Source organism: Cupressus sempervirens, chromosome 11 (assembly GCF_028749045.1).
Source record: "Cupressus sempervirens isolate cs-2001-9-10 chromosome 11, ASM2874904v1, whole genome shotgun sequence".
NCBI lineage: Eukaryota > Viridiplantae > Streptophyta > Pinopsida > Cupressales > Cupressaceae > Cupressus > Cupressus sempervirens.
The window spans coordinates 604,638,709-604,666,382 of NC_143128.1; the positions used below are offsets into that span (position 1 = coordinate 604,638,709).

The 27,674-nt window shown below is 35.2% G+C and overlaps 1 protein-coding gene and 1 long non-coding RNA gene across 2 annotated transcripts in view; one reads left to right on the plus strand and one right to left on the minus strand.

Moving 5' to 3' along the window:
• LOC149531134 (uncharacterized) overlaps positions 1-26,707 on the minus strand; it is a 39,591-nt gene extending 12,884 nt beyond the window's left edge. Inside the window, exon 1 of the long non-coding RNA XR_016358769.1 lies at positions 26,571-26,707. This is a non-coding gene — a long non-coding RNA (uncharacterized LOC149531134). The remainder of the gene's footprint in view (positions 1-26,570) is intronic.
• Positions 1-26,840, plus strand: part of LOC149531133 (cold-responsive protein kinase 1-like) — a 91,048-nt gene extending 64,208 nt beyond the window's left edge. The window contains exon 6 of the mRNA XM_089810076.1: positions 26,508-26,840. Coding sequence (XP_089666202.1) covers positions 26,508-26,840 — 333 coding nt within the window. The remainder of the gene's footprint in view (positions 1-26,507) is intronic.
• The last annotated feature ends 834 nt before the right edge of the window (positions 26,841-27,674 follow it).

Here is a 27,674-nt window from a genome sequence, read left to right on the forward strand (position 1 = left end):
CCAATGGGGATGTATGAAAGACTTCAAATTCAAAGACACCCGATTCTGATCATGCAAAAACTTACTCCTTCTGATCATATTATACTTCCCTTTGATTATTTGTTTAGGATCAGAACTTGCCCTTTCTTCATCAACAGGAGTATTGGTAAATACATAAATTTCAGAATAATTCACCTCCAACATCTGAACCCTTGCTGAATCTGATGCATCATTCCTATGGACAATACCTAATGGCTTTGTTTGATCAATACGATCTTTGATATCCGTCTTATGTGTAGGCTTTGAGAGACCATTAGATGTACTGCAGTTTTTGCTGAATGGAAGATCTTTTTGTACACAATCTGACTCATCTTCACAAAAAAATTTCGAAGATAACTCGCATTCAAGAACTTCCTAATCTGATCAGATAGGATACTTGGAAAATTTTCAGAACTATCCTTTAATGCAATCTCCTCATCATGCCTGGCTGATTCCATCTCAACTTCACATGTTTAATGTACTTCTTTCTCATAAGACGAACTGAAGGATGTTCCATTTTCTGAATACATTTCCCCATTCATACTTTGAGTTTCATCATCCTCGTGACTATCATTAAGCCTGCTATGTTCATCATGACGCTGATGGGATTGATTGCAAATTCTCTTCATAAGAGCTTTCATCTCGACCATCGCTGCATATAATATCATCAAATAGTGTACTAAATTCATCACTTTAAGAATCATTAGCTGCTTGACCAGCAAGACAGATATCTTCATCAGCAATATATCCTAAAACCTCCTCCTGTTCATATGCCGTATGCAGTTCTATTTCATCCTTGCTATATGATTCCTGAAAATTATCATCTCCTCCATCAAACACCTCCTGAATATGCATCGATCCATCAACTTGTTTATTTTGGTGGATTGAGAAAAAATTTGGACTATTTTTGTCAACATGTTGATGATATTCCAGATCTAACAAGGCTGAAATTTCTTCCACACTAAGAGAATCATCCTCTTCATTTCTACATTCATTGTCATCTGTTGGCATATGAATATTATCATGGGCAGATTCTCCTTCAAACTGACCAAAAACTTCTTCTCCATTCAAATCTGAAAGATCATTCTGTTCCTGTAACACCTCAGTATATCTTTCTTTATCTCCATCACCTTCCTCCAATATCTAAAAAAGAAGCTTTAAATCGGGATCAATTGGTGAGACTCCCACATATGGAGGCTTGATGTCTGATGGTATCTCATAATAAATGTTTGTCATCCTCATGTACAAATGCACCGAAGACTCCCCTTCAAATCTCTCTAAATTGAAAAAGGCATCAAGTGGAGACGTGTCAAGATCCTCTTTCATGCTGCAGCTTTGGGCTTCATCTGGTTCATAACACATGTTATCCTCCACACTAAAATCAAATAGGAACCATTGTTCAAATTGTTTCTCGCATTGTCCTTCAATGTTCTAACAAACAGCTTCATCACTTGATCCTCTGCGCAAACCTCTTAATCCTCTATGAATGTATAAAACGCATCCAAATGCCAAACCGCCGATTCATCCCATTCTCCAAGGAATCTTGGTACAAGTTGTGAAAGTTTTGGGGATAACTTGCTAGGTTCATAATCAAAATTGTTGAAATCCAATCATCTGATGCCATCTAGAATAAAAAACTTTCTTTGAAATGATCAATACATTTGAAAAAACTATCCACTGTCTCCTTCTAAGTCTTCTCCCTCAGCAGAGCTACCAACTGAAATCCTTTTCAATAGAGTCGCCACCTCTTTCAAGGAATGTGTTGATTGCATTGATCTTTTGAGTTCTTACTTTCAACAGAGTACACTTCTAACCAAAATTGATAGAACTACTTTCTGATTCTAACCTACTAAATCTGAAACTCTGGGTAACATCACAATACTTCTTGTGAGCAACTCTCTCCAGCAGAGTCGCCAATCTGTTGGTTCTCAAAACTGATTGAAAATCCAAGAGCCTGCCACTTCTACAATAAGATTCCACAATCAATTATGGCCAACGAACGAGAATTGCCTTGATTCCCTTGCACTTTAGGCTTCGCAAAACCCAAGTGGGTAGACCTTCTCCTTGAACCTGATCACTTTGTTTAAAGCTTTTCTAAAGCGAATGTAAGCTTTGGAGAGTTCTTCAGTTGGCAAAGTCCTTGAACTCAATTAAAATGAAACTTAATGCTGAGTTTTTTAATTGAATAAATTGTAGAAGGTTTTAAACAATGGATTTGAGGTTTGTAAGAAGGAAGTTATTGATTTTCTGACTTCAAATATAAATCCAATACTTCAATTATAAAAAAACAATACTTTGGCTTATTTGGGCAACAAATTCAACTACAATGAAGATTATAATGTACAACTTTATAATGTTTTATGCACATAAACTATAAACAGTTTAATAATCAAGACGTGACGAATCAAATATATACATACACAATTCTAAACTAGTCCAAATTGCACTTTAACTCCTAAGGTTGGGAAGACAAACTGAGCACAAATTCCAAAACAATTAAATATTTCACAATATTTGCGATGATTAAGTGTAAAATGCCATAGATGAACTTGTCGACTTATTTGACATATATTGTTTACAGAATTTAAAAATTAATTGTGAAGGACAAATCAACTGTACTTTAAATCTCCATGCCTCGAATAAAAGTAAACAAAGCATATTTTATTCTATTATTAAAATCAATTTAGGAAGAGATGTATATAATGTGCCTATTGCAACAACCGATTTTACAATGACAAGAACAACAAGACCCACACTCCATTCATAACTCAGTAATTCAGCAAAACTATTAGTAGATGGGACACAAAGTTGGCCATCTTATCACCAAGAGATTCTTGGATAAGAAGAAAATCTGCAGAAAAGCTGTCAATAATAGCTCCAGTCCTAATTTGTGTATCAAAACGGTGCCACATCCTGCTTCAATATGAATTCTAGATATTAATATCTCATCTTTAGTTTCTCTCTCGAGGCACTGTATCTGTTTTCAACCCTGTTTGGTTCGCAACTGTAGAGAATAGTAGCATGTAAATAGGAATGACAAGACAAGTTTCAACTGCTCCAAGTGTTCCAGCAAGTATGATAAGACAATCAAAACCATCTGCAAAAGAGAAAATACTGAACAGTGTGTTGGAAGGTACTGTATAATTTCATACCCCTCATATCTCACAATACATTCCTTAACTATAACACCTGCAACTTCTAGTGACTGTTACTGTTATAAGAACATTCACCCTTTTGTTCTAATGCTTCCTTTCTTTGACATCAATGGTTGGACTGCAGTTAAAAATGCTTGCTCTTCTGATTTAGCTTTTGCAACCACATGTGACAAATATAATTTATTTCTCGTGGCCCATGGTTCTATCATTCTGAGGCTTTAATATAGGTTCAATTGCATATCAACAAAATCTAAATTCAGTACATTCGTCAAGCTTTCTCTCTAACAAATGCCCATATTTTTTGCAAAAATAAGGGCTCCATCACAACCAATGGGGGTGTATGAAAGACTTCAAATTCAAAGAGGGCCCAAAAGGTCAAGTCATTGGTCTTAGAAGACGGTGGGCTCATGTGGAATACTTATTGGAATTCATCGAGCCTACCATGACTATGCTCTGATTTTCTGATACAGATGCACCTTGTTTGGGGGATGTCTATGATGGCATGAACACAATGGTAGAGAAAATAAAATTGGCAATACAAAAACATGAGGATAATCTCATAGAATGTGAAACCCTATGCAAAAAGGTGGAATCAATCATTCATCATCATTGGAAAAGATGAACACCCCATTGCACCTCCTTGCATGTGCCATGGAGATTACCACCATATAGAGATGTTGATGTTGCTGATGGGTTCAAGTGGGCATTTACTAAAATCTTCCAAGATGAAGTAGAGTTAGGAAAGAATTTTTCATGTTTGCCTCAGGAAGAATTCATATTCCAATAGCTATTAATGACCAATACCACATGGAAGTCACATGGTAGTACGTCTATGGTTGAAATTTTGTGTACCTCCAACCTCTTGTGATCGAGATCCTCACAAGTTTTTTTTTAACCACTTGCTTGGTTACCAATTCATAGCAACTTAGCCTAGACTCAGAGGCGGGTGCATGCTGATGTGGATCTGTTGACAGATGTCATGTGAATGCACATCTTGGGCATCATGGACATGCACTAACTATCTAGATACCCATGATGAGCTTCTTGTGAGCATCCCCAAGGCATCCATGAGCTTCCAAATGCCTCCATGTGCCCAATGCAAAAAAGTGATGCTTTTTTGGATGATGAAACAACTTTAAGCGCATTAAAATGTGCTAAATTACATTTTTAATTCTAATTTGGCTTAGTGAATCTTGAATCTTGATGTTGAACATTGAATCATGAACTAAATTTCAATTTTGTCATTGTAATGATTTTCTGACTTGCATTGGAATCATGAACATTGACATATATGATATGGTTCATTAAGTTATTAGTTATCTCAATTTGGGTATTTGTGAGCTATTAGATATCTTGACCAATGGTGGAGTGTCATACTATCAAATGATTTAATTTTGTGTATATATATATTTATTTATTTATTTATAAATGTGCATTCAAAACCCCAAAAAATGCGCATCCACACACCCGCATTTGCATCTGCACCCGAATCGAAAACTTAAACCATGTGTATTCTACAATTTAGTACTTAATATTCTTCAATTTACTTTACATTTTTATTTTTTGGTAAATACTATCCAAGTTGCAAGTTCTTCCATCATTGAATGGAATTGGAGTACATACTCCTTTATCGACTCATTGAAGTGTAACCATTTGGATTCAAAAAAAGCAGAAGACTTACTTTATATTCATTCCAACTTGTGTCTTGTGTCACGTAAGGATCCAAACTGCATATGTATCACACCATCTCTCTCAAACATGTTGATCCATATCTACATCAATCCATCTCTATACAAATATATCATGGGTTGACATCAATGATATGTTGACATCAATGACAACATATTGCAACAATCTCCTCATTTTCCATTGATAGCTATACTTCAGTCTTCTCTCCCCCTTCAACATCAAGGGCAAAGGGTATGCGGACACCAAACTTATCTTACAAAAAAGTACTCCCCAAATTGTATTAATGCATTATAAACTTCCCCTAAGATGTAGCACTAGTTTCCTTAAAACTTGACATAGAAAACTGTGCTCCTCTAATTTATATGTACATTGAGCACTGACCAAAAACCAAAAAGTGTTGTGGAATCCAATCTTATGCTCCGCATATATATCTCAAAATTATCCTCTACCACAATGTACAAATCACTTAAAGGCTAAAATGTTTTTATAGATTACCACAGTTTAAGCTAGAGTTGCAGATGCGTTTGCTGAAAATAAGATATTATTCTAACATTCAAATTGGATGTATAGGTCATCAACCTCATCTACAATGGTTGGCACCTTCATCTTCTAATCAATCTTTCGTACATCAAATAAAAACCCAATCAAGGATCCAAGTCTCAATTTAACCACTTCCCTTAGCTGACTATATTGCCACTTGATTTGCTCTTTTTGGTCTTGAAGTAGGGAGAGTTCAGAATATAGATTTTCAATTTGTGCTATGTTGAACTATCTCTATCCTTCTCTAAATCATATTCATTGGCCATATGGGTAACTTGTGACTCAATAGAGTCACTTTCATGCTTTATAGTCTAACTTGATACAAGCCACTTTAGAGAAAAACTGGTACAACATGGTGGCATCTTCCAAGCATTTTTTAGTGAGCTTCATGTTTTCCTGCAATTTTAGTGTGCCTTTGCAGGCTTATTAAAAATCTTTTTCCCTTCTTTTGTCATCTATCTTCCTCAATGCTTCTTGTTCTGCCTTTTCTTTAATGGGTGATGAATGAACTTTAAAGAAGTCCAACAGAAGTTTCAATTATTGTACCGGAGGCAAAGATGAGTCAATGTTCACTTCTGGCAAACCTTTACAAATAATAGTAACAGCCTCATCCAATAATCTATGTTTTGCAAATCTTGTTGGACAATCTCCTTCCTTGACAAAGAAGGCAGAATGTCTCTAATTTCTGTTTCATGGAGGGGATTATTGTTAGATCTATTTGTCCTTCATTTTAGTTTGTAGTTGAAGTAATCACACAATTACTACCAGTTGAAATTGCAATTGTAGGAATAGATCCTTGAAAGAAACTGTGAAGGGAGATGAGGATCCCTGACCTATTTCAAAACTTCCTTTAGAGGCATCCTCTTGCTTCTGAACTGTTTTCTTTGCAAATTCTTGACCTCTTTCAGGATTATCCTTGCAGATATCATCTATCTTCTACTTATGTCCAACAGCTTGCTTTGTATTCTTTGGAGGAGAGATATTCAATTCTCCTTGTTGATCTACATTTTGTACATCCAAGCTTTGCTCAGTGTTCTTTGTTAAAAATATTAGCTTCACGGAAATTGAAGCAAAATAATATATATCTCTAATGATGTATAAGTATATTATAGTCTGATTATACATATATATAATCCTAATCGAAAATCAAGTTAAAGGATATTATTTATATATTGAGGTATGGTTAGGTAGGGTCATACCCCTATGTAAACATATCTCAATGCATATATATATGTACGTATGTATGTATGTATGTATATGTATGTATACATATATACATGTGTATATTTTGTATGTATACACATATATACATACAAAATATACACATATGTATATATGTATACATACATACATACATACATACATATACATACATATATATGCATTTGTGAATTCTGAAATATATCAATAACAAGGCATAACATTCTCAGTCATATTTAGATCTGCATATTTTATATATACTTGAATAAAATCAGAACAAAGATATTAAAGGAAGATCTGTAATCTTCATATAAGATTCATTATTTCCAGTTCAAGTCATACATATGTATCTATAAGAATTCTGAATTGAATTGAAGATTGCTCAAGATATTTATACAGATAAATTATAAGGTTAGTTAGTCTCCACCAATAAATGATCATTCAAATTTACATGGTATGAGAGCCAAATTGGTAGAGAGACTTCCAAATTTAAAATCTTGAAACAAAAGTGACAACATGTCAAACAATGTTAGAGTAGAGGATAAGCTTGAAGGAGCGGCAAATTTCTTCTCATGGAAAATTCGAATTATTACAATTCTCGAAGAATTAGAACTAGAATCATTCATTGAATCAGATGTTTCAATGCCTGAAGATGAGGCAGAAAAGGCCACTTGGAAAAGACAAAATAATAAAGCCAAGAAAATCATTGCTAATTCAGTAAAAGATCATATTCTTCCATCCATCTCAAATCTCAAAAAAGCATTCGAAGTATTCAAGAGAATTAAGGATACTTTTGAAATCAACAATTCAAGTAGATTAATTACATTAAAAAATCAACTAATGAACACAAAAATGAATAAAGGAAAATCAATTTCATCCTACTTTAGAAAAAATTCCTAAATAAATAATCATATATCTTCTATTGGAATCAAAGTAGAAGACCAAGAACTATCCATAATAGTTCTTAGAGGATTACCTATATCTTGGGAAGCATTCATCCAAGTTATCAGCAGAACTTCAATACCAACTTTTGATCAGTTGAAAAATGATTGCACATCAGAAGAATCAAGAGTAATTTCTAGAGGGATCATTTCAAATCAAGAGGGAGAAAATCAAGCTCTTTTCTCAATCTCTAACAACAAGGGGAAAAAGAGGAAATCCAAAGGAAAGAAATATGATAAGAAAAAAGGAAATAATAATTACAAAAGAAATGACTTCTCCAAAGTTCAATGTTATAAGTGTGAAAAATTTGGACATACCTTCAAAAATTGTCAAGAAAGGGAAATAATTCTAGCTTCCTTAGCCGAAACAAAAAAGGATGAAAATTTGTTATTCTACTCTGCCCTATCAAGTGAGATGAAATCCAACGAAAATGGTGGACAATAGATGGTGGTGTTTCCCAACATATAACAAGGTTCAGAGATAAGTCTGAAACTTTTGGCAATTATCTAACAGAAGGAGTCACCATTGAAGACAACTTCACCTATCTAGTGAAAGGAATTGGGGCATGTTCAATACAAATAAGAACTAGGATTACACTAAAATTGAAGATGTTCTTTTTGTACCGAGCATAAAAAGAAATCTAGTATCGATCTCTAGACTTGCTAATGAAGGATTTCAAGTCACCTTCAATGAAGACAAAGTATTGTACTGGCCTAAAAACACTAATCTCAAGAATGATATCACGATAGGGACTAGAGATGGGACCCTATATAAACTATGTAACATTCAAAAGCAAGCCCTAAGCACTAAGTAACAAATTCTAATGAAGTATGGCATAGAAGGCTCAGACATATTGGATTCAGTTCACTTCAAAATGTAGAAAAACTCACCACTGGAACACCTAGCTTAAATTCAAAACATATAGGCACTTGTAAAGGATGTGCTTTAGGAAAGAATATAAAAAGACCTTTTCCTCCCAGTTAACACAAGTCTAAATCAGCTCTGGAACTAGTTCACTCTGATTTATGTGGACCTATGCCAGCACTTTCACTAGGAGGATTCTCTTACTACATAATATTCATTGATGATTTCTCTAGGAAAACCTGGATCTATTTTCTAAAGGTCAAAGAATCAAATGAGGTCCTATCAAAAATTTTAGAGTTCAAAGAAATTGTGGAAAATCAAACGTCAAAAAGAATTAAAACTCTAAGATCAGACAATAGAGGAGAATATACCTCTGAAAATTTCAAAGTTTTTTGTACATCTGTTGGGATTGAGAGGGAGTATACAGTACCTTATAATCCTCAACAAAATGGGGTAGCAGAAAGAAAAAATAGAACCATTGTTGAAGTAGCAAAAGCCATGCTTCATGATCAAAATTTACACTTCTCATTTTGGGCGGAGGCCACCAATACTGTTGTGTACATTCAAAACAAATGCCCACACTCAATACTAGAAAACATAACACCTGAAGAAGTCTTTACAGGAACTAAACCTACGTCATCTTAGAATATTTGGTTTCCCTATTTACATTCACATACCTAAAGAAAAAAGCACTAAGTTAAAACCATCCGAAAAGAAAGGAATATTTGTTGGGTACAGTGAAAACTCCAAAGAGTATAGGGTCTATGTACCTGGACAAAGATCAATTGAAGTGAGCAGTGATGTCATATTTAAAGAAAACACTGCTCTAAAACTATCAACAAGTATAGAAGATGAGCCCATCATAGACTTAGATGAAAATCTACAAACTGAAATTTAGATGGAGAACATATCAAAAGAGAATGAACCATTACAAGATACAAAAAATAGAGACATCTCTAATATCAAGAAAAGGCCATTATGGGCAAGGAAAATGATTGAAGAAAATAATGTTGAGCCAGATGAAATTTCCAAGGAAAGCAAGAAAACCAGAAACAAGTCTTGTTACACTACGCTAGTAACTAAGCTTACTAAATCTAAACCATCAACTGTTGAAGAAGCCCTAACTTGTGAAGTTTGGAAAGATGCTATGGTTGAAGAATATCAATCCATATTACAAAATGATGCTTGGGATATTGTACCTAGACCAAAAGACAAATCAGTTGTTTCATCAAAGTGGTTAAACAAAATCAAATATACTTCAGATGGCAGTATTGAAAAACATAAAGCAAGGTTTGTTGCTCGAGGTTTTTCTTAGAAGGCAGGTATTGATTATGAGGAAACTTTTGCTCTAGTTGCTCAATACACTTCGGTATGAACAATTATTGTAATTACAACATCCAAAGGATGGAAGATACATCAAATGGATATCAAGACTGCATTCCTAAATGGTGTCATTAATGAAGAAGTATATACTGAACAACCTGAAGGTTTTTCTATAAAAGATAAGGATATATATGTATGTGAATTCAAGAAAGCTCTCTATGGCCTCAAACAAGCACCTCAAGCTTGGTATGAAAGGATAGATAACTACCTCATCAAACTAGAATACTCAAAGAATGAAGTTGATCCTAACATATACTTCAAAATTTCTAATGATGACATGTTAATACTTGTTTTACATGTTGATGATATATTAATAACAGGCAATGATCACTTAATTGAAAGATGCAAACAAGATCTTATAGTTGAATTTGAAATGAAGGATCTAGGCCTACTACACTATTTTTTGGGCCTAGAGGTCTGTCAAAAGAAAGATCTTATTTTTCTAAATCAAGGGAAGTACACTCAAGACATCTTGACTAGATTTGGAATGATGGATAGCAAACCTCTAACAACTCCAATGGAAACTAATTTACACAAACTAGAAGTTGTGAATTCAGAGTCTATTGATCCCACTCTTTATAGACAGATCATTGGATCACTTATGTATCTAGTAAATACTAGATCTGATATCTTCTATGCCACAAATGTTTTAAGCCATTTCATGTATGAACCAAAAAAGATTCATTTGATGGCTGCTAAACATATCTTGAGATATCTATGTGGCACTATTGGTCTTGGTTTGAAGTACAAAAAAGTTGAGATTAAACTTGAAGGATATACTGATTCTGATTGGGTTGGTTGTTCCATAAACTACAAGAGTAGTAACAGGGTGTTGCATCAATCTTTGATTAGCAATGATATCCTAGTTCAGCAGAAAACAACCAACAGTTGCCTTGAGTTTCACCGAAGCTGAGTATATGGCAGCCTCCATGGGAGCATGCTTAGTATGGCTGAGAAAGCTATTATTTGGACTCTTTGGAAAGCAACTAAGTCCTATAGTGATTCATTGTGATAACTAGAGCTGCATCAAACATTCTGCTAATCATATTTTCCTCAATTGATCGAAGCACATTGAGACTCCTTACCATTACATAAGAGACATGGTTAATAGAAATGTTACCAAGCTGATTTATATCAGCACTAATGAGCAGACTATTGACATTTTCACCAAGCCTCTTGCAAAGTTGAAATTAGAATACTTCAGAGGTAAACTTGGTATGACAAATTTGTAAATACATTTGTAAGTTAATATATTCATGGATAAAATTAGATGTTTGCAAACTTGTGTTATGAAAGATGACGACCTTATTTATAGTTGATCTATTTTCTAGCACTAAAAGTGTTGAAGAGTTATAATTGTTCTTCGGGCCAGATTTTGCCGGACACCATAATTTGGTTGACCATATTTTAAGTGGCGTATAACCTTGTCTTATATTTCCTTCAATTCCCTCCTTGCTAAAGAGAGTGTTAAAAATATTAGCTTCATGGAAATTGAAGCAAAATAATATATATATATATATGATGATGTATCAGTATATATATATATATGTATGTATGTATATACTGATTTATATACTATTATTACCTATGCATTCTTATTCAAATATATATATATATATATATATATATATATTATAATCCTAATTGCAAATCAAGTTAAAGCATATTATTTATGTATTGAGGTATCATTATGTAGGGTCATACCCCTATGTAAACATATCTCAATGCATATATATAGTGAATTCTGAAATATATGAATAACAAGGCATAACATTCTCAGTCATATTAAGATCTGCATATTTTATATATACTTGAATAAAATCAGAACAAAGATATTAAAAGGAAGATCTGTAATCTTCATATAAGATTCATTATTTCCAGTTCAAGTCATAAATATGTATCTATAAGAATTCAGAATTGAATTGAAGATTGCTCCAAATATTTATACAGATAAATTATAAGGTAGGTTAGTCTCCACCAATAAACGATCATTCAAATTCACATTCTCTAGAAAGACAATTCACTTTCCTTGTTCATCATTCTTATCTAAAGCAACATTCTCTGATGTGGGAACATCAAAGGATGAGAGATCTATGTCTAGTGTGAACTCTTTAGGTCTATCTTGTAAATTGGAGAGCTCCGAAGGAAGAATATAAGTCTGTTCCTCAAATAAAACATCAACCTTCTTTATCTCTCCCCACATTTTGGCATTTTTTTCTTTGGTTTCCTTTTCTACTTTGTCTCTATCCTCCTCCATGCTTGTTAGAGCATTTAGTCTTTGTTCAGTTCTTAATTCTTGAGTTTGTCTCTGTGAAAGTTCAACCATTTCCGTTCAACCATTTCCTCAAGTGACAATGTAGTTGGCCTTGTCAAGTACCTGCTAACTTATCATTGCATCCTATTTTATTGCCTTTTCTCTCTTGTAAGTGCATCCACAAGCTTTTTGGTGATTGATCAAAGATCTAATTCAGTATAACGTTGTACTTTATCATGTACATGACAATAGTCTTTTAAATTGTTGCCTTATGTACATGAAGCAGCTCAGTAAAAAAGGTTTGTTGTTTCTTTCAAGATTCCAAATTGTGCACTGGCATTAAAGATTGATTCAAATTGATGGGGCTCACGTGGTTTTGCTTTTGGAGGAGTCTTTGTTATTTTCTTTCCTTTCCTCTTCATCTTAAACATTTCCTCTTCTTGTTCTTCTAAAATATCCCAATTGTTATAAGATCTTCACACCATCATCCCATTGCAAATAGGGATCCCCCTCTTTTTACTTGGCAATAGTGTTAGGTGGCTTAAATTGCCTTAGTTTAGTGGCAATATGGGAATTCTCCAAGCCTAAGAGATAAGTTTGAGCAACTTTTCCATCTTGGAACCAAACCAAGCAATCTCCTAAGAATGGCATTCAATTCGTAGATGAGGCCTAAGATGGATCAAGTTGGAGGTCTAAAACTAGTTTGAGTGAAGTAAGTCCAGGTTGTAAGCCAAGCCTTGCCAACTAATAAGGAATGAAGTAAGATGTTGAAAATGAAAGCATACTTAAGGAAAATACTTGGTGAGAATTGAAATGGAGAAGAACAGAACCAAAAGGAATACTTGATGAATTGAGATGAAGACAAGGGTGATCAAGATGATTGCCAAGGTAGGAGGCAATTTGATGCATCTATGAAAGCATGAAGCTCTGAAAACTTTGATTAAGAAGAAATGAGAAGTAGAAGTGAACAAGGAAATCAGATTGCAAATGAAGACTGAAAATGGTGCTTAGTCCAGACCTTGGTAATAAGTGAAGGATGAGGAGTTGGATTCCAACCGCCTCTTGTCAACTCTTGTAAGAAGAGCCCAAAATTTCACAATTGAGGAGAAAATTTCCATTCTATGAGAGTTGAAATATGTAAAATCAGGGTTGGAAATCAATTTTCCTTGAAGTACGATCGTCAATCAGATTTGAAAGAACAAAAAACGACAAAATGTGAAAATTAGATCCTTGCAGGGAAAAACTGTGATCATGACTTGTAAGATTGAAATGAAATTGTTGGCCAAAAAGACAAATGTGAGCTGAAATGAAAGCATGGAACTTCAGGTCTGAGCCCTTGACAAGCCCAAAAGAGAGAGGAACAAGACGGGCTAGAATCCGAACCCTCTTTGTCAAGGGGTTGGATCCTAACCCCCTCCTGTCCACCAGTGGATGAGTCACCCTAAAATTATACCACCTCCTTTTGGGGGTAAAAACACAACTTTCCCCTCCAATCTGCCTCCTAAGTCAACCAAAGAGTGAAAATCAATTATGTCATAGGCAAAAAAGATTTTTTTGTTAACAAAGGCTCAAATTCAAACCAGATCGGCCTGCATTAGAGGCTAAAAAGGAGGGAAAAATTAAAATTAAAAAACACTTTTACTCTCCCAAGGCAAGTCAGCCTAGCTAGGCGACATGACTTTCACCATAAGTTGCCTATTTAAGAGAGCAAAGATCATTTCATCACAAAACAAACACAAGGAAAAAAATTGAATATAAGCAGAGCAGACCTGATTTAAACACAGTGAATTTCATAGTAGCAGTTCAATTGTGAAAGAGGCATCTGAAAATCAGACATTTAGCAACAACAAGACCATCAAATCTGGAATATAAACCTTTTTATTTTCAAGAAAATCAGAAACTAAGTGCTGCAAATTGCAATTATGTGCATAAAAATCAGACTTTAGGGGCAGATATCAGAATTAGGCCTTTAAAGCACTCAAATTTTGAAATAAATGGTAATTCATCAAGCACATTATCAGATACAATACCTTGAAACTCGTCCAACAATCTGCAACTTCCACAAGTACATCTTCTACTTCCTCTTTATCAACTTTGTAATCAAAGCAAAACACATGTTCATGCTATTAGAATAATCTTTAGGTTTCTTTTTAATGCTCACTATTGCATCTCTGTAAATATTAGAATGTTTATAATATTTAGGTGTAGTCTAGAATAGAATGTTTCTATTCTATTCGACTCTCCTTTTTGTATATATAGATCGTTATGATCTCTGTTTAATTAATCAAGTATTCTGCCATTTACATTTGTAACATGGTATCAGAGCTAGGTTGAATTTTTTCTAAATAATAATTTCTTATTGAAATTATTTGAACCTTATTTTCGAAATTATATTTTCCTAAATAAGTTTGCTTCGTTATACCTAGTTCAGGCTAGGGTTTGGATGACATGAATCTGCAACTCGGGACTGAAAATCTTTTTTTTTTTTTTGTGGAAAATTGTGGGTTTTTCTTTGATCTGCTGCTTGCAAATTCGATGGGTTCACGGCAGAGTTACAAACGGCTCAGCGTCTTGCTATAACCACCATTTCTTGGTCCGGCCGTGTTTTTCAGACACAAGCACAACCTCATCTACAGCGTCCAGGAATTTGCAGCAACGTCAACGCATCAAATACCTTCAATCCGCCTTTTTTTTCCTGCAACATCGACCTTTAAAGCCGCCGACTGGTATTTTGCTCAAAACCCTAATTTTTGAGGTTCGGAATTTTTTTAAATTTCATATTTCTAGTGGGTTTTACGAGATCTCAAATGGGTCTTCATCAGTTTTTTGTGGGTGCCTTGTTTTCTGTGCCTTGATTTTCGAGCAAACGGACCTGAATTCCGACAGCATATTATTTTTGGGTTTTTCGAGCTCCCTTCTGTGTACTCCAATTTTTCTGGGTCTTTCATTTTCACACCTCGAAGTTTGTGCCATTTGAGATATTCACATATTATAAGCATCAAAAATTAGACTCAATTAAAAAGCAAGCTGATGTTGCCCAACACTCAAAGCAGAAAGAATCTATCTACCATGCCTTTATGGCCAACACACCTACAAATCATGTGAAATCTTCCACCTGGTACATAGATTCCAGTGCCTCGCGACATTTCACTCACAGGCGTGATTGGTTTGTTGAATTCACTCCCTATTCTGACTAAGTAATCTTTCGAGGCCGCGAAGAATACAATATTGTCGGCAAGGGCAATGTTCAAATTCAGTCTGGAGGAAGAAGACTCATGTTGCTCAATGTATGTTATGTTCCTGGCATGAAACATAATCTTCTGTCTGTTAGTCAGATTATGAAGCACTCCCCTCAGTTGGATGTCATTTTCAATGGAAATAAGTGTTTGATTATTGATCATACTTCTCGCACTACACTTGCTATCGGTCTTGAGGATCACGGTATTTATAGGCTTGTAGATTCAGGTGATTCCCTTGAGCGTGCCTTCATCGCAAAATCATCTACTCTCAGCAGCCTTTGGCATCAGCGATATGGTCACCTGAACATTCAATATCTAGCACAACTTGCTTAAGATAATTTAGTCCATGGTCTACCTGATATCCAGACCTAGAACCATCACATTTGCAGAGCTTGCCAAGTAGGGAAGCAACATAGGATACCATTTAAGGATGGTGAATCATGGCGGGCATCTAAAGTACTCCAGCTGATCCACGCTGATGTATGTGGTCCTATGAATACTCCTTCTGTTATTGGGCACAGGTACTTCTTACTCTTTGTGGATGATTTCAGTCGCAAAATGTGGGTATATTTTCTTAGACAAAAATCATACGCTTTTCTTGTATTTCAGCAGTTTAAAGCCCTAGTAGAAAAAGACTATGGTTCCCCTATCCGTATTCTTAGGACCGATAATGGAGGGGAATTTTGTTCTTCTACTTTCTCTGCCTTCTGTACTACTCATGGCATTAGACATCAGTTCACCACACCTCACACCCCTCAGCAAAATGGTGTTTTAGAGCGTCAAAACCGTACCATCACAGAAACGGCTAGAGCTATGCTAAAACATAGAAATGTTCCTAGAAAATATTGGGCAGAAGCAGTATCCACAGCTATCTACCTTCTTAACCAGTCACCCACCCTTGCAGTTAACCATAAGACTCCTGAGGAAGCCTGGTCTGGTCACAAACCTAGGATCAACCATTTGAAAGTTTTTGGCTCTCTAGCATATGTATGGATTCCTAATGCCAAATGCACTAAGTTGGATTCCAAAAGCCAGAAACTCATGTTTACAAGATACAATCACACACATAAGGCCTACAAACTGATTGATATAAACACTGATCGTTTAATCTTCAGTCATGATGTTGTGTTTGATGAGGAACTCAGACCATTTCAGCTCTCTGCCTCCCCACCACATTTTGAGATTCAGTCTTCAGCAATCTCTGACTTGGTTCCTTCTATTTTGTATGAGTCATCTAATGCTACTAATACACCACCTCAGGCACTTCCAAATGATACAGCTCCTGCTCTTGTTCCTCACCCAGCTATTCCAATAGCATCTGATATTGGCTCCTCTACTCTTCGACCAAAACGGTGGGCTCAAACGATTAGTGATCTTCATCCCGATGAACTCGTTGAGGGTAGAACCTCCAGAAATAAGAGCATTCAGCACAACACAGTTAATGTTGCGCTTATGACCAACATTCACAGTATCCTTGAGCCCCAAACATATGCAGAAGCCAAAGGAATTCCAGAATGGGAACAGGTAATGGATGCTAAGCTTCAGAGTCTTCAAAAGAATCACACTTGGGTTCTTTCAGATCTCCCTCCTGGGAAGAAACCCATTAGCTGTAAATGGGGCTATAAGGTCAAGTACCATGTAAATGGTACCTTGGACAAATACAAAGCCAGGCTTGTTGCTCGAGGATTCACCCAGCACGAAGGCATTGACTATGAAGAGACCTTTGCCCCAATAGCCAAGATGAGCACTATTCGCATTCTTCTTGCCATTGCAGCTTAGTATGGTTGGAAAGTTCATCAGATGGATGTGAAGAGTGCTTTTCTCAATGGTGAATTATAGGAAGAAGTCTACATGACGCAGCCCCCAGTTTTCAAGGTTGTCGGTTCAAAACCAAAAGTATATAGACTCCAAAAGACCATCTATGGTCTTAAATAGGCCCCCCAGGCTTGGTACATAAAGATTGATCAGTACTTGGTTGCTTAGGGATTTCAACCCAGCCTGTTAGGCAGTAATCTGTATATTAAACACCTAGTAATGATATTCTTTTTCTTGTTGTCTATGTGGATGATTTGATCATTACTGGAAGTTCAGAACATTTGATTTCAGCAATCAAACAAGATCTATGCAGAACTTTTGATATGACCGATCTCGGATTGCTTCATTATTGTTTAGGTATTGAGGTTTGGCAGACTGACAACAGTATTTTTTTGTCTCAGTCCAAGTATGCCAGAAATTTACTTGACAGGTTTGAATGCAGGATTGCAAACCTGCCTCCACTCCTATGGAGACTGGTCTAAAATTGTCTGCACAATCTGATTCTCCTCCTGTAGATGAAACACTCTTCAGGCAGCTAGTAGGTAGTCTCATCTACCTTACTACTACAAGACCTGATCTCAGTTTTGCAGTCAACTACATCTCACAGTTCATAATGAACCCCAAGATTGATCATTGGATTGCAGCGAAATGTGTGTTACGCTATGTAATGGTACTTCAAATTATGGTCTTCTTTACACAAGGAGTACTACTCCTCAGCTCAGTGGATTCACCGATTCCGATTGGGCCAGCTCAGTTGATGACAAGAAATCTACTTTTGGCTATGTGTTCAATATCGGATCTGTAGCAATTACCTGGACCAGTAAGAAGCAATAGGCACATGCACTCTCCTCTACAGAAGCAGAATATAGAGGAGCTGTCAAGGCAGCTTGTAAAGCAGTTTGGCTCCATCAGAAGCTTGCAGATATGCATATTCCTCAAGCAGGTCCAACTTCTTTGTTTTCCGACAATCAGGGAGTACTCAAACTTGCCAAGAACCCAGTGTTTCATGAACGAACCGAGCACATAGAGCTTCATTGCCATTATATCCGACAATTAATAGAAGATGAATCTATTCAGTTACTCTATGTCCCTACCTCAGAGCAACCAACAGATATTTTCACAAAACCCCTTGGTCCTGACAAGTTTGTTAAATTCAGGGGATCTATTGGTGTAGTAAATAGATTGAGCATTAAGGGGGGGTATTAAAATAATCTTTATGTTTCTTTTTAATGCTCACTATTGTATCTCTGTAAATATTAGAATGTTTCTAATATTTAGGTGTAGTCTAGAATAGAATGTTTCTATTCTATTCGACTCTCCTTTTTGTATATATAGATTGTTATGATCTCTGTTTAATTAATCAAGTATTCTGCCATTTATGTTTGTAACACATGCTCCATGTCTTCTAGAAACTTCCTTGCTTCAACTAAATATATCTTGCATTACAACATATCGTTTCCTCTATTTTAATCAATGGCCCCAGCTTGTGTCAGACTCCATCCTTTGTTAAAGAAAAGGTATTCGTGTACCCATCATGTATTTCATGACAACCAAATTGCTATGGTCTCCCTAACAACATAAGACAAACATCCTTGGGCATAATATCACATAATACCATAGTTTAAAAAAACAGCAATATATTGCGACCAAAACTGCCAACTGATATAATTGCCAAATAAATCATCAACGATATTTTGAAAAAATCGCATCGCATTTGGGATGAAAAAATCATGGTTTTTACAATTTTTTGGTCCAAAAACCGCTGATTAAGTCAACTTGAAAAACAATAAAGTTTTCTAGAAAATGTTTAGAGTTTTTCATTTTCCCATAGGCTGCGATGGCTAACAAAAGGGCTGCGATGGCTGCTGAGGAAAGGTGAGATTACTCAGGACTATTAAGGCACACAGATTCAGACTGTTGAGAAAACGTAGAAGCACATATTCAGACATGGGAACTATCTCGACGATATGCCTCAAAGATGTCATCACATGGAGTGTTGATTGTAGGATACACACAATGGTTTTGCTCTTCAACAAGTTATAGAAAACATTTTTGGAAATTTAATGTAAGTTTGTCTAAGTATGCCAAATTTTATCCCCAATGAATGACTTAGAAAGTCAACACATAGTAGTCAAATCTCCTCATATACACATCACTATTATGCTCCTGTATACACATCAACATCACTATATATATTTTTATAGAGCTATAAGTTATAAATTTATATAACAATAAGTAATGAATTGATGATCATGAGTTTATAGAAAAGTTTATAATATACAAATTTTAATTTATTTGCACTGGTTTTGTAAATTTATAATACTGTATTATACAGATTTATAATACTATTATACTATATATTAATACTAAAGTAGTATATTATTGTATATTAATCAATTCATTATAAAGAGTTATAAATTAGTATAAATTAATAATTGTATATCTAATAAATTATAATACTGTATATTTATTCTTAATGCTAATATGCATATGCATTGTTTATTAACAACATTTATAAGTTTATAGTATTCATAAATTCATTATAGAGAACAAATATATTTATTTATAGTCTTCATAATTATTTATTAATATATATCTATAAAAATTATATATTTTCAAATGTTCGATAAAAGTGTTAATTTATTGCCAGTCTTTTGCCGAATTTTTGGCTATTTTGAGTTTTTCAAAAAAATTGAGCTAGCCGAGATATTGCCGAAACCAAGTTTTCCAAACTATGCATAATACCTCATCATAATAGTTTCCAATTTAGAACTTTACTACACATTGTTCAGTGACCAAGGCCTTGTGGTCCTCCTGCAACCAAGCAATCATGTAGGGATTCAAAAGCTTCCTTCTTTCTAACTTAATTTATTAACCATTTCCTTTGAAACAAGGTTATCATGACTACCACCGTCAATAATGACATTGCTAACATTAACTTTACACTTACATCTAATGCGAAACAAATTCTTCCTTTGCATGGGTTCCTTCTCATCATTTAGCAAGGCTCTTCTAGTAACAAGAACCTCTCCTTTTTCAGCATTTTCATATTGTAAAGACTCAGCATCCTCATCTACAAGCGCAACTCGTGCATTGCCCTCTGGCCTCTTATTTGTCCTCCCTTGATGTTGGGGACAGTCATAGGCTCTATGTCCTTAATTTGCATTGGAAACATGTTCCATGGAAACCTCCTCTTCTCAGTCCTCGTCCTCTTCGTCTTCCTCTTTGATATCCATTACTTTGATTCCGAGGGAGATAGGAATTATTTCTACTCTGATTCTAACTACTATTATAGTCATTGTATTTCTTTTGATCTTCGTTTCAGCCTCTGATAAGTCATGCATCAGTCTTTCCACCACAACCTCTTCCATTTTGCTTGTTCTCGAACTTCTTGTTCAATTTCTCTTCTACCTTCAAAGCAAATTGATATGCATCTTCAGTGGTAGACATTCTAACAATTATTAACTCTTCTTCAATACTCAGCCTCAATTCATTTATATAGCAGGCAACCTTCTCCTTGCTGGCTTCATATGGCATGTTTTGTTAAGAACTTGATAGAACTCTTCTATATTCTCCTAGATAGATTTTCTTGCTTGATTCAACCCTAGCATTTTCTTTAGCTAATCAAGCTCATGGTCAACAGGAATGAACTATCTCTTGAATTTTTCCACCATTCGATCTCATCTTGTTATCCTTCCCTCTTATATTTCTCTCCAACTTAACTTCTTTCCACCAAATTTCAGCATGACCTTTCAGCTTGGTCTTTGTAAATTTAGCCCTCTCAGGATCTTCTACTTCTTCATATTCAAAATACTCTTCCATATCATTAATTGAATCAATCAACTCTTTTGAATTAATATTTTCTAAAAATGTGGAAACTTCAATCTTTGGTCTCTTTCCTATATTGGAAATGACCCTAAAAAACCTAGCCTCATTAGGATTTCTCGTCGCTCTTCTTCAAACTATTCTTTGGAGTCATCTTCATTTTTATTTATTGCCCTAATATCAGCTCCTCTTTTAGTGCTTGCACTTTGTCTTTAGAGGGCTCTAAAACACTCTTTTATCACACCAGCAATTCTTCACCATGATTCCTTCGTGGAGCATTTTCCTTAATTATTTCTCAAACCCACATCCATAGTCATGGTGCAAACTACCTCACGTTCAACAATATTTTTATACTCTCAAGAAATTCTTCTATAATATCACTTGATAAAGGGTACTCTGCTTACTCACTTAAACACACAACACAATAGAGAAATAAACAAAAAATTGCGAGAACAAAACAGTTCGAAGAACAAAAACACCTGCTTTCTATTTAACTTCAATGAAATGACATTACAACATTTAGAAAAATAATATGCTATAGCCACATGGGCATTCTCATTCCAATAATTTGCAAGTCAAAGCCACCATATGCATGTTTGAAACTCCTTTGTAACCCCTGCTTTGTCTTCTTATACTAGGAAGTTTAACCGCTCTAGAATGCTCTAGAAATGTAATTGCCCCCTTTGGGGCCAACCACTTATATATTATTCTCCCCATATTGGAAGATGCCCAAAATGAGTTTTGATGTCAAGTGGAGTATTTCAAGAGTTTTCATTTTTCCAACTAAGTAGCATATATCTTAATCCGACCGTTGGATTTTCAACTGTCACAAATTGTTGAAAAGCTCATGAGGAGATCTATACCGTCCTGTAGTCAAATCAGTAAGATCTGGCCTTTTCAACTCGACCTAGGGCTTCTAAGGCCTTAAAAATACATTTGAAGTTTTTCTAGAATAAATTTCCCAAAACAATTAAGTATCTCCCAAACCATACAGGGTATTGCCATGATTCTTTTTCCCATTTTGCCCCTTGGGACCAATTTTTAAGTTCTAGTATGCACATATGAGAACTTATTAAAATTAGTAAACTTGCCATAAATAGTAACCCTCTCAAAAATAGCCCTTATTCAAAATTTAGACAATGTTTTTGGGTGATGCAAGATTTCTCTTATACCCTAGATGCTTCTACATCATAATTTATCTTTGAAGGCTTACACTGATGTTTCTGGGTGATGCAAGATTTATCTTACACCCTAGATGATCCTACATCATACTTTCTCTTTGAAGGCTTACACCGATGCTGATCGAGCTAGTTGCATGGAAGACAAAAGAAGTACTGACAATGCAGCATTTTTCTTAAGAGACAAATTAGTCTCTTAGCAAACTAAAAAACAAGATTCAGTATCTTTATCAACAGCAGAAGCTGAGTACAATGCAGCAACATCTTGTTACACTCAAGTGATGTGGATGAAACAAACTCTAAAATATATAAAGTGGTGTATGATGAATCTTATCTTTTTTTGTGTGATAATACAAGCGTAATTAACTTTTTAAAAAAAATTGTAATGCCTTCAAGAACAAAAAACATCTCTAATAGGTATCACTTCCTAAGCGAGAAGGTTGTAGAGAAAGAGGTTAAATTTAAGTATATGCCCACAAATGATTAGATTGCATACATTTTCACTAAGGCACTGTCAAAGTATACCTTTGACCATCTCTGGCAGAAGTCAAAAGGTTATTGCCCCTACTAATTAATTTCATGAGGTGGTACATCTATCCAAGGGAGAGAAATTCAAAGATTACCTTTTGTCTCCTAGATTGATAATGTAGCTGCCTCATGGTTAGCAAGTAGTTTGTTGTTTACTGTTTCCAGGAAAGTAATGTAGAGGTTCCCTTTGTCCTTGATGTCAAAGTGGGAAAGGAACACATTAAGGAAATAGAACTATTGTAAAATGGGAGAGGAACTTCTTAGCTGATTGTTTGTTAAAGGTAGTGTTTGCACAGATAACGACGATCATATTTATGGTGTTGCCATCAATGAGAAAGGGGAAAATTGTCGCGAATATGACTGGTGTTGTCATCAGTGTCAACCTGATGTTAATGATGGTTAAAAAATGTGTTTGAATGTTCCTATGTTCTCTAGTGTTGCTCCTGTGTAAGCATTTGATGTTCGTAGAATGCTTAAAAGATGTACTATGCAGGAAAGAGTATTCGGAGTCTGCATGGAAGAATGCTCCACATTCCTCCATGTTTGGTGATGAGAGCTTGTGGGTGTGAACATACTTTTATGCTCCATAGATTTTGCACTCTTATGGTTTCAGGTCCCTAACAATGTAGATGAAGTGATTGATAATTGAAGTTTGTCGACAATCTGGCTATCTATGAGGATTGGCATGGAGAACACTCTGCATTGATGCTTTTGGTATTGCAACTTGGAGGGCACGCTCAAAATGTTTGTGCAGTGTCTCAGTTCAGTTTTTAGTTGGTGGTTTGCTTCGCAAAAATAGCTATAATGCTTTGTTTCTCTATAGTGTGGTTTGTTCTATCTCTCTAGCATGCTAAGTGGGTGCTCCTATTTGGGCCAGACTCTTCTGGTTTGGACTTGTGCTGGAAGTCAAGTTAAGATATTGCTTGGATCCTATCATGGCGTGTGAATCTGCATTGAATTATTTTCAGTAGAATTTATGTTTTTGGGCCAACTAGTTATGCACTACATAGTTTATCCACACATTACCTTTGTTACCTATATTGGAGGATGTGTTCTTGTGTGTGAATCTTTTGGGGCTACTTAGAAAGATGTGTTATGATGTTTTCAGGTCCTCTTTATCTCCTACAGCAGACCACAATTGTGTTTGATGGCCGACTTGATAGAACTTATGTATGTACTCTGTTTTGGCCAACCTAATTGAGGGTTTTGATGAAGAAGTTGAAAAATATTGAAGATTATTTCAGCATGTGGAGGTGAGGAATAAGTTGTGCATATAAGTGTCAACTATAATTGCGAGTATCAATTAGGATAGTGCACCCTCATGATCATATCAATCAGTTACCAATGTCTAGACAGCGGATGCATGTACAGTGATTGACATGAATTTGGTTGCTTGAGACAGTAATTCAAGGACAAATTCTTGCTTGGAGAATTGCTGGAGGCAGTAAGCTAAAGAATTGTTCATCTTGATTCATAATGTTCATGTAATTTTGCTAGGAGACAATGAGTCCTCGGCAGTTTTGTATCTTGCCTTGAGGCGGTACACCTTACCCTGCAAGTAAACGAGCAGTAAGCTTCCTTGTCAGTGAGCCTAAAACAATCTTTGTAAAACTGTTTTTCATATAGTATGAGTTGGATCTCACTGTGGCTTCTCTCTTCTCGGGTTCTCCACATAATTCTGGTGTTCTAATGAGTATGGTGTTCATTGCTGCTAATTTGGTTAAGGTTCATTGATGTGGAGTTATGATTTAAAAGGTTACGAAGTATATGATCAAAGGACTCATCCAACCCCCGCCCCCCCACTCTCCAGTTCCTTCTCAGTCTTGGGGTGCATTCAATAGGAAGCACTGTCACTCTTTGGCCAATATCTATGTTGTAAAAACTAGAGTTAATTGCAACCAAATTGCAGAACTATGAATACTTTCATTCTAGCAAAAATATGCAAGAAATCAAGTCAGAAATTTGTTCAGCAAAATTGATGATATGAAGTAATAACATCCAGTCAGTGTTGCTGAACCAAGTCAATGATATACTAATCATAAAAATCAAGCCTCTTAATGCAACTGTGTACAATCTATGTACATAGTCTCGTTGGAGATTTACTACTTAACATTCCTCATCCCAAACTAATTATAGTTTAAGGTTTATTGGATTTCATTTTTAGTGTTCTATATTCTACAAGTCCCCAGCATATTGCATCCAGCTATCCAATATAAGATCAGAATATCCTCACATATAATCCACTGACAGATCATCCAATGATCAATGATCATTAACAAAGGGCTGCTATTTCAACCTTAGAAATACCTGAGTCATTGAAAACAGAGATACCATTTCAACTTGATAATGATCATAAAAGAAGAAGACAAAGTCCTTCAATAGATCGTTAGTGAACTTCACAGTACTCCACAATAAAATTAATTCTGGTCTTAATGACAATATCCAGTTACATATAGTATTAAAAATATATTAAAATAGATAAAATAAATATATTAACTATAAATTTGACATATAATATACTACAATATGAATATAAAAATAGATAACTATTTGTAACTTTTAATTTTTAATCAAAATATATCAAGTTGTCTAATTTTTTTCACAATGTGTAGGCTAACATCTAGTAAATGGTTTTGCACAGCAACAAACAAATTTGTAAAGACAGAAAACTCTTAAGTTGTAGATTTATGAGAGTGTGGCACGCATGGCAGCAGTGGTGAAGGAATGTAAATGGCTGCTCAAGGTCTTAAGGTCTATCCCAGCTGAGCTTTCCACGCCCTGACATTTTTTCATTTTTTCCCTGGTAAATCCGCCTAAGGGATGCCAAGGCCTTGATACAGACCCATTCAAGCTGGGTACAATGGCTGGTCACTGTGTATCTAGTAACTTAGGTTGCTAAAAAATACATTATGATTATATCCACATTTAAACTCCAAAACTGACCATAAAATTATGGTCTCTAGTCGACATGCATTTGTGAATTGCAGAATCTGTGTAAATAATTCATAGAAGACATTGATATAGGAAATCTAGGGACGACACCAGATTGAAAGACCCTAAGCAAACAAATATTAGTCACAGTAAAATAAGGATGCTTTAGTGAGAATAGAATTGTCAACCAAGCAATCAACATGCCAAATGCATAGTTGCCGTATGCACAAAGTAATAATAAGACACAGCATGAATGACATAATAATATTAATTAAATCTCCATTCTGTTTCGGAAAGGTTCATTCCAAAACTTGTATTCAGATCAGGTTTAAATCATCCTGCCATTTTTTATTATAGAGGATGCTCAGGTTCCCATCATCTCAACATTTTAATTGTCATAAAAGATCCTGCTGTTGACGTGCCAGAAACAAAAGAGCCGCTATATGAAAAATAATTGTGGGTGAAATCATGTTTTGTTGGTGTGCCAATGTGACTTCACATGATTTATTGTTTCCTTGATCTACAGAACACATTTTGATTTTATTCAATTTTTAACCATTAATGATATAAAGTCATAGCTAATAACACTATACAATTAGACAGTGATCTTTACAATCTTTTCATACAATTGCTTACAACTATATTTACTTATAAACAGTTCCCTTCGAAATTTTGTTATGTTTGCTAATTGATCATTTAAATATTGCTCAAATTTTGTAAAATAATGTACAGGATTGTTAACCGGGTCTGAAATCCCTATATCATTTCACTTCTATCATAAAATGACAACATACCTGAAAATATAATTTATACTGGGAAGATGAATTTAGAAGAGAAACACTAGTCTGAGGTTCATTAAGTCTTCATTTGAAGATTCTATTTACTTCTCTAATTAGGTTTTGTCAAAGTATTAAAACATGATCGTCCTGGTAAAATTGTTTTACAGACGTGGCACTTATATGAGGAAAACAGATTGCTAGAGTTGGTGGATCCAAGATTAGAGGTGTACCCAGAGGAAGAAGCATTGGTGTTCATCAAAGTCGCTCTTCTGTGTACTCAAGCCACACCCACAATCAGACCGACAATGTCTCAAGCCGTAAGAATGCTGACAGAAAGGCAGACCTTTACCAATAAGTGTCTCTCGCGCCCTGGTTTCATCTCTGACCTACAATATTTAAAAGTAACTCCATCGCATGAGCGTTCATCCCCAACATTAAGACTCGATGGTGCATCCACACCAAATCACTCAAGATTCAAGAAGCACATTGACGTCCGTTGATCTATTTGGAGATATCAGCAAATTGAGGTATGCAACGTTATGTCTGGATGAGGAGCAAGCTTTTGAAACATTTGCCTGGAGAGTGATGTACCGATATTTGAAATCTTGTTTTTCCAACGGCCGAAACATTGGCTTATGTAGCTCCTTGATATGCCATGGGCTTCTTTTTCATCGCGAGCAGAAGGAAAAAGAAGAATTATTCTCCCAGACATTTGAAGTGTGTTGAAGCCCTTGCAGAAGGCGCGCAAAGTAGTTGTAAAAATTCGACTAGTTGGACTTGTTCTTGTACAAGGTAAGAGTCGGAACTGTTCCAGGTATGGTTGACCTTGATTTCACCATATTAATGTCACACAAGAATCTAGTGAACAAATTGTCATGGCAAGATGTTGGTAACTGATCAGACCTTGTGAATGTTCTATCAGACCTTGTGAATGTTTTACTCGGCTCACTTGTTAGTGTTGGTGTATACTTTAAACTACTTATCAACAGTGGAATTGAATTTTTAATGTCTATATTAATTAACAGCAAGTGTTAAAAGCTATGTATTACTAATTGTTAATTTAGATAAAAAATTAATTTTGTGAAATAATGTATAAGCCTAGTAAGAAGGCTTGAAATTTTATTATCAAATTTAGGTAATGATGTTTTATGTCATAAAGTTATATTTAATTAATGTTTCATTTGTAGTGCAAGAATTTTGCTATCAACGAGAATTTATGAATATGTGCATGTTCATTTGTTAATTTCAAAGAATCAATTGTATTGTATTGTGAATATATCTGTTATTTTTTTAATTTGGTGTTAACCATCGTTGGATAGTCTTGTTGTGATGAG